General features: G+C 45.4%; 2 protein-coding genes across 5 annotated transcripts in view; both read left to right on the forward strand.

The window, feature by feature from the left end:
• Window positions 1-815, forward strand: part of dennd6b (DENN/MADD domain containing 6B) — an 8,482-nt gene extending 7,667 nt beyond the window's left edge. For all 3 annotated transcript variants that reach the window (XM_020613511.1, XM_020613512.1, XM_020613513.1), the window contains exons 19-22: window positions 25-127; window positions 202-276; window positions 366-508; window positions 728-815. In XM_020613511.1, coding sequence (XP_020469167.1) covers window positions 25-127; window positions 202-276; window positions 366-488 — 301 coding nt within the window. In that variant the 3' untranslated portion in view covers window positions 489-508; window positions 728-815. The remainder of the gene's footprint in view (window positions 1-24; window positions 128-201; window positions 277-365; window positions 509-727) is intronic.
• A 1,006-nt stretch (window positions 816-1,821) lies between these two features.
• Window positions 1,822-11,944, forward strand: socs2 (suppressor of cytokine signaling 2). Of its 2 annotated transcripts, XM_020613483.1 has the most exons (4): window positions 1,822-2,283; window positions 5,559-5,800; window positions 7,536-8,041; window positions 10,358-11,944. In XM_020613483.1, exons 2-3 carry the CDS (start codon window positions 5,674-5,676, stop codon window positions 8,009-8,011), a joined length of 603 nt encoding a protein of 200 aa, XP_020469139.1. In that variant the 5' UTR covers window positions 1,822-2,283; window positions 5,559-5,673; the 3' UTR covers window positions 8,012-8,041; window positions 10,358-11,944. The 2 variants fall into 2 exon arrangements, with proteins under 2 accessions (XP_020469139.1, XP_020469138.1); XM_020613482.1 differs by lacking the exon at window positions 10,358-11,944 and having other exon boundaries at window positions 7,536-8,506.
• Window positions 11,945-12,521: the final 577 nt, after the last annotated feature.

The following is a 12,521-nucleotide window of genomic DNA, read 5'->3' on the forward strand; positions in this document are numbered from 1 at the left end:
TTCACTTTTGTTGACTTGTGACAGGAAGTTCTTCAGGTCTCCGAACTTTGATGGATGGTATCGTCATCGACACAAAGAGATGACTCAGAAGCTGGAGAGCCTTCACCTGGAGGTCATCTGTGATGCTGTGAGTTGATCTCAAACATCTGGATCCCACTTGATGGTCAGAAAGGTGTTAAATGTCTACATCTGTCATCTCAGGACCTGCTGGGTTGGACCAAAGACAAGTCAGAGGTGGAAATTGTCGATCTGATCCTAAAGCTCAGAGAGAAGCTGGTGAGTGAATCAGGCCAGTGCTGGTACGTCAGTCCTGAGCTGTGCCGCTGTGAGAACACAGACCAGTCTTTGTTTCTGACTGTTTGTAGGTTAAAGTTCGCAGGCTGCAGCTGCAGGTGAAGGACGGTGTTTTGGACAGATTCGATGCTTTTATAAACTCCATCATCCGTTCACTGCCCGAAGACCTGCAGACTGTACTCAGCGCACACTGACGGGTTTTCTGTTTCCAAATGTGAGAATAAAATGTCAAATTAGATTGGAGCCTTTCTGAAGCTTTCAGGGTTGAACTTGTGACATCTTCATTGAGATGTAATTAAAAGTGTCAGAGCTGCTGTTTGTTGTTGCACATCGATGACTGTCTATTACACACAAATGTCAGAGCAGACATGTCGTGAATGTCCTGAGGAAAAGGTTGTAATGTTGGTGATAAAAGTATGCTCTGCTTTTACAGGTATAAAGATACATTACTGTCACAGCGCGACCCTTCACAAGACACAATTTATTCCGACTCTTCCTCCAAAATAAAGTTTTGCTCAACATATTCTGACTCTGTTCCTGAAATGGAAAAACCTGATGTACTATAACTTGTTTTTATTTACAGGGTTTCTCATGATACATCTTCACTCTTACCACTTCACATTCAGCTTCACGCTGTAATGATGGGGGATTTAGAAATGAAAACAGTTGGTCTGTTTCCCTCTGTTTTTCATTAATTTATAACATTTGAATTAAAGAGAAACTTGTACTTTACAATGTTGTTTGGATTTTTATTGAAATTAATGTTTCATGAAATACAGACCAGAGATTAAGTGTAGTTTTTGTTTTACTGGCTCACAGTTGAACTGGGTTTATTGGAGGGGGAGGGGGGGTGTTTAAAGCTTCATTCAAGCTTTAAAACCTACATCCTCTTTGGTAGATTATGCTTTTAATTTGTGTAACTTTTGTACTTTTTTGTCAACCCTCTTTATAATGACTCTCAGTGGAGAAACTTTACACTTCCTCTAAACCTTCCTGCTTTGCCATATTGGACTAGAGAAGTCATTTAAACTTTACACTGGCCCGCAGACTTTAGACCTCTTGGTCTTCCTGATATCTTTTATAGTTTTTGACTTGTGGCTGTTGACATTTTAAGATTTTGGTCATTTTTCCGCGTCCCTATTGATTTGAATGGTAAAATGTTCAGGATCCTTGAGAGCATGAGGTCTCCACTGTTGTTACAGTGGTACCGGATGGACCCAGCGGACCAGGGAGCCCCTCGACCAGTCTCTGTATGAGGCGACTGTTAACATTTACTTTTGGAAAGTCGGTCAACAACATAAATGCAAAACAGTCACAAAGATGAACAAAAGGATGTGCAAAACAACCTCAGAGACATCAAGTAAAACAGACAAAAATAACTACAGAGACCCAAAATGACAAAAACTATGAAGACGGGATCGTCCGAGCACAGCGATGCAAACGTGCGATAACACATTATTAAGGTTAGCGGCATTATATCCGGGAGGGTCCTCATAAAGATACAAGTACAAAGACGTGTGTGTCGGTCCACCTTAAATCGCAGCGCTGCACCACGTGACTGCGTTCCTGGAAAGTTCCTGGAAATGCCTGCGCAGTGATTATGGTGTTGTCGGTTATCAGGCGGCTCGGCGGACACGGCTGTCCCCAGCGCGGAGACGGACGGAAGGACACGGTGTTCGCGACTTACACGGCGCTTTCCTCGCTCTCCGGGAAACGGGAATAAATCGGTACCATGCGGCCGCAGGTCGGACAGGCCTGACAGGTTGATGGTTGGGGACTGTTGCTGACGGTCGGACCTTCGCCTGTGCCCGCTGCCACCCGCCATTTCTGGGGTACAGGAGCGAGAACGGGGCAGAAAATAAACACCACCAGAGGAGCAGGTCTGCGGGCTTACACGGGACCCGTTCCCGCTGAAATGGCGGCTGTGCCTGGAGGATAAACAGGTCTCGCTGGTTCTGACGGGCTCAGCTAGCTAGCGGCTAGCTCCAGGTACGTCCGCCTCTAACGTTATTTGGTCGATAACGTTTTGTGACGTGATGCGGTGTATCTCGCCTGTAACGGACAGGTGTGGCGGGACGGAAACACTAGAGAGACTGTAGCACCTGTGTCCCCGCCTGGTCCTCAAATTGCCCGTTGATTTAGCGGAGCGCAAACTGTCGCTTTTTGCCAAATTCCGCTCATGTTTCCAACATTTATGCGTCTTTTCCAGCTGTAAACGTGCCGAAAAAAATATAATTGTTCCCGTCGTTTTTTTAAACAATTGACTCTTAAACTTTATAAAGAAGAACACAAAGTTCATTTTTAAATGTTCAAATGTCAATTTATATCCGGGTAACCGGATAATTTGCCACGTTACGCCCAGTTTTCCCACTTTTTTTGTAGCATTCTTCCATTGATTCTTGGTTAAAAAACAACAACAACAACAACAACCCTCCAACATGAATGTCAGTCACCGGCCTGTCGTCTGGTCCGGTTCCGACGAATTCTGTTCAGTTGTCCAGGAATCGTAACTCTTCTCTGTCCTGTTTGAAAACGGAATAATATTTTCCAGTCTTTACACTTCGTCCTCAAATTCCACCTGAAAGAATAAATTTACCAAGCATGAATTTTTCTGAGCAGCTTGCAGCTAAAATTAATAATCAGTTGTCTGTTTTGTAAACCTACTAGGATTTGATTTGATTTACATCTAAGAGACGTGGTAATAAAACGCTTTACAGCTCACCTGTGAAATATCTACCCAGACAATGGAGACACCTATAACATGAAGCCAGGTTCTCTTCTAAATTCTTATTTAACATCATCTCACAGAAAAAGGCCACAAAATAAAAATACTTAGAAGGCATTAAGACTTCTAAGTTCGATTACGGGTGGTTTATTACGCATGTAAAGACGGAAAACGTTTTTTTTATATGGTAAAGAACCAAACTCTGCTCAAATATTTATAAATTTAAAGGCGTCTTGCTTGTTGGCAGACACGGAAACGGTTTTCTCTTCACTGTCCACTGTTAAATTCTGCTTGGACACAAGTATAAACCAGGAATGAACAGATACTCACAGTAGGCCTGGGCTATGATACGATCTTGTAGACAGTATAATTACAGTGTAGTTACTTTTTGTTGGTCAAATAAATCATTTCTGTTGGTTGGTAAACAACGTAAAGCTGCAATTCGGCCAGTTTTAAACCAAACGCAGCATTTTAGTAACCTCTTCATGTACAAATGAAGCTAAATGAAACGTTTATGACAACTGGTGTCTCTTTTGTATTTTTCTTCAGATGTCTTGTGCAGAGATGCTCGGTTTACTTTAATACAAGGGCTGTCGGGGGGGTGGGGGGCATATCTGTACCCTTATCATTGCCGCCGATGGAGCCTACGGTGTGGTCCTCATGTAAAATGGCTTTAAACAACAAGAAATGGCTTTGGACACTTCCACTCTCAGTGATTGGTTCATTTAATCAATCAGATTTATTTATATAGCACTAAAACCAACATCCAGCTGACCAAAGTACATGGCAGAATAAAATTTGAAAGAATCTAAAAACCCACGTGTGTCCAGGGTTCTCCCCCAGTGGGCTTATGAACAATTATTTAGCAGTTAACCCTCCACAGTGCCATTATAAAACGAAAACAGGCAGCAGCAGTCTTACTAAAGGAGCCTCCGATGAACAAAGTCACACATGGTGTTGCAGCAGTTGCCTAAAACCAAAATGAGCCGCTGAGAGGAGCGCACGGAGGTCTGTCGTCCAGACGAACTCCATAGCTGTGTTTGGTGGTTCACTGACGGGGCAAACCGTCGGTCCGAGTGTGGACCATCCGGCAAACTGGACAAAGACCCCGCAACACAGCGGTCAACAGGGAAGAGGGCTCCCATCTCCTAACCCTAGCCCTAACATCCAACCCGCTCCCTCCCGGCCAGCTGCCAAACAGCCGCCGTGCAGCTGGTGGTAATAACCCGCCCCAGCGACAAGCGGGAGACCCGGACACCTTCGTGGCTCCTACACGGTCTTTATAACCATCTGTGCAGTTTGATTACGGTCAAATATTTGTGCACACACCAAACGAGACTGCGCACCGCGCACAGCTTTTCACGTGGCTGTCTCCACACTGTGTGTACGAGTCTCCGGCTGCCTCGGTGTTCATGCACGGTCCCCGTGTCTCATCGCCAAACCCGTTCACGCGGTCTCATGCTGTCATTAGCACCACTTTGCTGATACTGTGGCAGTGGAGCCTCTTCAGGACCCGTCCGTGAACATCCACATGTTAAATATTCATCGTCCTACTCCTTTTTGTGCGTGTCATCTCTCACCACGCACCGATCCATTTGCCCCACGCACCGATCCACCGATCCATTTACCCCACGCACCGATCCACCGATCCATTTGCCCCACGCATAGCCGAGCTGACGCTTGAAGCTATTTTTCCTGGTTTGTCTTCTGTCGTGCTGCGCCTTCCCTGAAACCCTCACACGGCCGAACTGACAGCAGCCCGGGTCTGACCTAAGATTTAGCACAAGATCAGATAAATCAAGTGAAAACTCATTTAGTGTCTCTCTCTGCTGTACTACCCCACACCCACAGACAGAGGGCGACAAAGAACGAGGCCAAACCAGGGTTAACATCAGTTTGGCCTTTCGGAGATGGAGAGCACTAAAAGCATCCACAGGACTAACATTTAACCGGATGGGGCTTTCTTCCCGCTACACCCTAGTACAGCAGCCGGCTAACGTGTATATGTAAAACTTTTCAGTTGAATACCTCTGTATTGAATCTGGTTGTAATTCGGAGTCATTCCAACTGACTGCAGCGTTAGCGTTTTGTTGTCCAGTCAGCGGAAACCAGCCCGTTTTCCTGGATCAGCAAAGGAAGTGATTTAGCTAATCTTTGCTGTTTTTGCTCTGTTTGACACTGTGTTGCTGCAACGCCACTGACAGCCTCAGGCCCTATGGTCTGTATGGGCCCTATGGTCTCTATGCATTAGCTCTGGAGCCGGTCACTACCTGCGCTACCTGACTGCCACAACTGTCTCCGGCCGTTGTGACCACATATGACGTAGTTTCAGAGACTGGGCAGGATGGGAGGGAGAAGAGGATGGGACGCTGCTGGAGTTTGACTGGACTCTCACTTTACCCTTAACGGTCGAGGGAGAAGCTGGTTAATGCGAGTTTCCAGTGATCACACAGCTTTTTTCTTGGCTCACAAAGTTCTATGAATGGTGATGTTGTGTATTTACAGTCAGTCGGTGCTGATAGATGTTGTTCATTTCCAGGGCGGTGTAAATGGGCGCAGAGCTCTGAGGCGAGCAGCGACTTCCTCCCCTCCAGTCTGGCTGCTGCAGACCTTGTCAATGTCTGAGAGACCAGGCTGAAGGTCAGACCTGTCCAATGACCTGCCAGTCGTCCGAGTCCACAGAAACCATCGAGAGTGACAGACGAGCCGACAGCAACTCGGGGGCTGTGGAATCAGACGAGAGCCGCATCACCTTAGCCATGAAGGACCTCAGGAACACAGGTCGAACCAAAGTTATTCATGTGTAGTTGAAACAGACACCCTCATTTTTGTAGAGCACCAGCCGTGTGCATATGGGTTGTAGCTTTGAGTGTCCAGACAGGAAGCAGCTGGAAAATGGCCCAGACCCCACAGCAGCCATTTGGGTCTGTGTCAGCACGGTCAGTCAGGCCTTTGAAAGGCTGCTCAGTCCTGTTCAGGGCCTGGTTTTGTTCACAAGACTGCTGACAACACTAGGGCTGCATTTGACAGCTGTTCATTGTTTGTCTATAGAATGTCAGAAAATAAGAGAAATCATCCCTGAAGTTACAACTTAAACCTTCATTTTTGTTAGTGGGGAAGATTTAAGGATAAAATCCTGCAAAAAGTGCATGCAGTCCCCAGCAGGGCCTCATTGGGGCCGAGTCTACCGGGGCAGCGTCAGGTCTCCTCTGTCGGAGGAGAAAACCTCCTCCTTCCAAACCAGATCCCCCCGTTGCGTCTGACCCCTCTGTGTCCGACCCACCGTGTCGTCCTCATGAAGCCATTCAGTGACCTAGAGCTGCAGCCATGAGTCAGTTCACTGGTAGAAAATGAACCTCAGCTATTTAGAAGCAACAGTCACCAACATGTTCTGGTTCCACCTTCTTTAATGTGAGGAGCTGATGCTTTTCTTTGTCAGACATGAGAATCAGCTGAGTCTCTGTGGGTCTGTTGGTTGGACACAACAAGATGTGTGGAGACGCCACCTTTGGCTCTGGAGAGTCACAGTGGGACTTTTACCCAGTGTCTGACATTCTGGGGACAAATAGATCAATCAGATAATCAGGACAATGATCAGCTGATTGATCAGTGGCCCTGCTGGTTGGGTTTCCACTCAGTCAGCAGCTTCTTTTCATCTGTCACCGCCTGTATGTGACAGTACTGACTGACATGTGGCCAGGTAGAAAGTTTTCTGGAGAAATAGATAAAACAACCTGACACAAATCAGAGTTTTAATCCAAAAAGTAATTAAAAGTATTTCATGACATTTCAGACAGTCGACACATTATATCGGTTCATTTGTGCTGCAGCTGCTGATCGTTTCATTATCGGTTAATCTTCAGGTTCATTTGTAGATGAATGAATCTTTACTTTGTGAAAACAGGGTTATGACATCTGTCACCACTGTGCAGAGCTTTATTTTAGCTGAGTTCAGTTTTAATGTTTACAGTGACATGAGAAAGAAAAGAAAGAGAAAACTGACTGAATCGATTAATTGATAATCTGAATAGTTGCTGGTTATTTTTCCGTTTCTACTCACGGTCTGTTTTGCCACTGTGTGTTCACTTAAACTAGTGTTTTCCAACCTAAGGGTCAGGACCCCACGATGAGCAGAATCTAGAGATGGGAATCGGGGTGGGAAATAAGACTGATTTCTTCTCAATGAAATCCTTTATTGGTTTGTATGTGTGTTCTGTATAAGGCACTTGTTACTACAGGCGTCGGTGTTCACACTGGTTAAACAGGGACACCTAACTGCAGTGGTCTGACTCCCTGTTGCATGTCGTAGCCGCCCCTCTCCGCACTTCCCATCTGTATCTCTGCTGCTCGCAGCTGAAGGCAGTGCCACATTTAGGAAACTGTGAGAGGAGGTGAAGCTGGCTCTTTGCTCACAGACATTTTGCTTTATCCTGAGCAGAGCTGATCAAACCACACATAACATGCATGTGACGCTCTGCTGCTGTGTGTTTGTCTCCTGTCATGTTTCACTGTCCAGGCTGGTACTGGGGCAGTCTGACCGCCAGCGAAGCCAAACAGATCCTGCAGGATGCCTCGGAGGGCACCTTCCTGGTCCGGGACAGCTCTCAGAGAGATTACCTGTTCACCATCTCCGCCATGACGTCGGTGGGTCCCACCAACCTGCGGATTGAGTACAAACACGGTAAATTCAAGCTGGACTCCGTTGTCCTGGTGAAGCCCAAGCTGAAGCAGTTTGACAGCGTGGTGCACCTGGTGGAGCACTACGTGCAGCTGTCCAGGACCAGCGACAAGGCGGCAGCCAACCCTCAGCCCTCAGCAGCGGCGCCCAACGGCATGGTGCAACTGCTGCTCACCAAACCCGTGTACACTGCCACACCATCGCTTCAGCATCTGTGTCGCATCGCCATCAACAGGACAACACGGCAGGTCCAGGATCTTCCGCTGCCCACCAGGCTGAAGGACTACCTGACAGACTACACCTACAACGTGTAGAGACGCAGCAGGCGTACGGCTTGCTGTGAGGTAACAGCAGTGCAGTGCATCAGCAGCGTACACTGAGCAGTCCCATCATGCCCTGTTCCTACAGGTCCCCAGCAGGTAAAGGGGACAGTATCAGAGGTGAGTGTGAGAGTTCCCTCCTGGCAGGAGTTGGTGTCTAAGCTGGAGGAGGAGTCCACAGCAGGAAGTGTTTCCTGGCAGTAGGTGAGGAAAGTCTCTGACGTCGTCCTGAACAGATGCTGAAACAGGTGCGTGCAGGTTGGACCCCTGTGGGACCGGAGCTGACCACAGTCTGATCTGAAATCGCAGCCAGTAGATGTTCATTCAGGCTGCATCCACGTCCCAGGCCTCAACGCTCAGCCCTTGTTGTGTTGCTGCTTCCCGTCCGTGTGTGTCAGCGCCATGTACTCGACTCTGGTGTGAACACCGCTGAGCTCCTAAACTGCTACACATGCATAGATGTAACTGAAATGTGAGCCACGTGCACACAAGAATAACAACCAGGTGGTGGGTGTGATGTCAAATGGCCCAGTTTCCTCCCAAACCACTGGGTTACAATATGTTCCTCCCAGTCTGACCTGATCAGAAGTTTCTCCATAAACATCCACCACATGTGACACGTCCTGGTCTCTCCACTGACCCTGTCACTGTCGTTGCTCTCCTCCATGTTTACTGTTACCGGTCTGTGAGGGGCCGACACCGAATGATGATGATAGGCTGTATGTGCAGAGGAGGAGACGTTAAAACGACCACATGGATTCTGATCTGACTGTTTTATGGGCTCTGGATCTGTGGACACTTAACACATCACAGCCCATTTAACAGAGACAAAAACTGAACATTGAAACTAGGGCTAATGATTATTTTCATAGTTAGTTCATAGTTAATTATTTTCATAGCCTTTAAAGGAGCTGACAGTCCAAAACCCTTTTTCATTTTACTGTGAATTAAACAGGAAGCATCTTGAAAAATCACTCGATTAATCATCCAGAACATTTTGTGCTGTGGAGTGAATCTCCCGTGTGCTGAGTTTATCAGAATAACCCGTAGATTTGTACTGTCTGAAATCAGGAGTGTTTGATCAGCATAGCTGCAGATTAATCTGATTGACTGATTGATCAGTTGTTGCATCTTGAAATGATGAAAATGAGGGCAGATGACCGGATTTACATCACGAGAACCGTGACAGTAGTAGGCCTCATTTGAGTGAACGTCAACTTGATCAATGCAGCCACAGGCAAAGACAATCAGAAGCTATTATTGATTATTTCAAAAATGAGAGGAAAAAATATGCACCAGTGCACAGCTGGGCTAATAAGTTCAGGTTCAGAACAATTTAATAATCCATTAAAATATTTTTTAAAAACCACGTCCTTCAACGTGCACCGAATTAAAATGGTTTCTATTAGGGCTGTTGCCAATGATTAGTGATTAATAATTAGGGTGGTTTGATTTAATTAATCTCATAAAACAGTGCCAAATGTTGCCAGTTTTTGTCCAGCCAACAGCCCAGAAAGAGGTTTTTAATTTATCATCGTCAGACACTATAAGCAGAAGACTAAAGGGACATGAACAATCAATCACTTATCAGAGTTGTTGCAGATTAACTTTCTTTTGATCGACTGATGGATCAATCCACTAATCGCTTCAGCTCTGGTTTAGAGTTTAGCTCACGGTGTTGACTGATTTCCAGAGACAACAAAAGCTCAATTTAAAGCTGACTACCTGAAGATGCTAATCTTCCTGATTCGCCTCAGGTAGTGCACATGCTCTGTTCACCCTCTACTGACAGAGAAAGACTAAATACCGTGGAACCAGGTCACTTGTTTCTTCTTCTTGGAAGCTCAATGAACGACTGTTAAGAAGTTGTTCAGAAATTAGGGGGCTGTAAATGAGATGTTAATCACATTTTTCAGGTTAAACTGTTTGGTACCAGACTCTGCCATGAAAGGCAAAGAAGGGAAACAGATCAAATCACCGCCCTGTACAGTCCAGCGTTAGCCAGATGGGAATGAGGGGAAATGAACAGAAAACTGGCAGAAACCTTCCTGGCCTCCATCGACCCAGAAAAGAAAGAACATTTCTGAATCAGAATTTTCCTGTTTCCCTTTGAACAGAATAAAAATCAGCACACTCCACCCAGAGTTTGATGCCCATGCCATCATTCTTCTCCACAAGCTGGCTCAGTCACTTTCAGGAAAGACTTTGCACATTTTTCACCTGTAACATGAAGCATTAGCTACATTTTCCTCTACTGAAATTATAGATGACCATGTTACTTGGCCCATAAAAACAAATGTGAAGCACCCTACTTTCTGTTATTTCTACCTTTACACACAGGAAACGGAGCCATCTGATTGACTGGTTGCTGCCCTGTGGCCATGAAAAGTTCACCTGCGGCCGAATGTTTTGGAGGCGGCGAGTCGAGGTTTCCTGGTCGATGTGCAGTGTAGAAACAAACAGACGTCATGTGTTGTTGATCCTTTCTAGGTGAACACAAGTCACTCTCTCTACTTTAATAGTAAGTCTGTGTTTGGCCTCTGCGGGCTTCTGCTGGACTTTGTCCCTGCTGGATGTAGTACTCTGCAGCTGTCAGCCAGATGTTTACACAGTCGGTCAGCGACGGCCGGCTTCTGACAGTCAGCTGCATCCTCGCCTCTGTAGGGATGGGGAATAAACAGCTCACGGGTTGTGTCATTCACAGTGAAGTAGACTGGTGTAGATCAGGGGTTTTCAGCTGCTTGTGGGCCAGCGACCAACATTGTGACCTCAAGGCAGCCTGAGGACCCCTTTTGTTTGGTGAATAAACCGGGTGGGCACTATTTTATCTTGAAAGTTACCTTGGATTTTCTAAATCTTATATGCTTGTATGAATTTCATTACTCACAAACTATAATTAACACATGGAAATGTGTTTTTGAACAATAAACTACATTGTGATTCCCATATGGAAATGACACCTGCAATCCCGTTACAGGCCACCAGGGGGCCACTAGTTGAAAACAGACAGATTACATGCTCTATTTACAAATCTAATGTTTTAACAACTCTTTGATAACTAATAATAAACTGACCCTGTGAAACAGGACAAAATGTGGGGTCTTCTAGTAAATCCAGCAAATCTTTGAGTCATTGTAGCACTTGGTTTCATAAAAACGTTTGAGCACTGACTCACTGTCAGCTGTAACACACACACACACACACACACACACACAGCAGTTCTCATTTGTTCAGTGTCTTTACGACCCATGTCATGTCATGGTCAGAGCTGGATTGTGGCTGCGAGGTCCAGCTCATCCTATGCCTGAGGTTACCTGGGTGACCCACTGTCCACAGGTTTGACTCTACAGGGTGTTTCTGCTGATCCCTATTATTACAGGGTTCCTCATCTGTTTGGTTAGTTTGGAGGGTTAACCCTTGGAGGGACAGGTCACTCACTTCTCCTTCAGCTGTGATTTTGGTACAGACAATGGTGTCCTGCTCTCCAGACCTTTAACATGAATAAATCTTTGTTACTGAACATGAAACGCAACGAGCAGCACAGTAACTGCAGATGTTTGGATACATACACAGCTGTGGACCGGACCCTGCAGCTCTCACCCTGTTGGATTTAAAAAAATATATATTTATTGACTGTGTTGCACTGTGTTTTCTGCTACACTTAATTTGTAAAGAAGCTGCATGTTCTCTTGAGCGCATGTGTTGTTTGTGCCGCTGATCAGTAAACTGTGCCAGGTTGATCAGCTCCAGCTGTGAGATCAATAAATTTTTATATGGTGCTTCATCATATGTATGTTTTCTTTCATTGCACAGCTCTCTTCTCTCTGTTTGCACTATTGGTTTTACTTATGATGGTGAAATTTAACAAACAAGTGGTTAAAGTATGAGATGATAACTAAACTAAAATGTGACTTGGAATGTGACGAGTGCTTTTGTTTTGGTCCTTTTCAAATAAACGCAAACATTCTGATCAGCTGCTGTTAATACCCTGCGAGTTATTTTCACACCATCAGTTACATGAAATCTGTCGGGGATCTTTCTGCCAGAACAACAGGAATGCTCAAATGTAAAGAGGAATTGTTATTCTTGGAAACTCTGACATTACAGAGTTTTATCCTGAAGTCATCCAAGAAGCTTTTTGACATACTGTTACCCAGAAGTGGTTTACACTCAGTGGGATGCTGACCTGAGTTCATGGGGTCAACACTTAAAACTAAGAGAAAGTCTAGGATGGGAGGAGGAATCTAACTTAAAAATCGTCCATTTTTAAGTTACTTTATTCATTCCTAACTTCAAACACCAGGTAGACTATAGCACAAGAACATTATGAAAATGTAGGGAATTCTAGTAAGTTCTGCAAATATTTCACTCATCAAGTAAAAGTGTATTTAATAAAATCACTTTGTTAGTTAATGTCTGAACCGTGGAAGCTAGAAGCTGCCAGAACAGAAACTCTGTATCTAGGCTGTGACTCACCGATGGGTTGGAAGTAGAAAATTAAACA

This window comes from Monopterus albus, unplaced genomic scaffold (genome assembly GCF_001952655.1).
Source record: "Monopterus albus unplaced genomic scaffold, M_albus_1.0 scaffold134.1, whole genome shotgun sequence".
Lineage (NCBI taxonomy): Eukaryota > Metazoa > Chordata > Actinopteri > Synbranchiformes > Synbranchidae > Monopterus > Monopterus albus.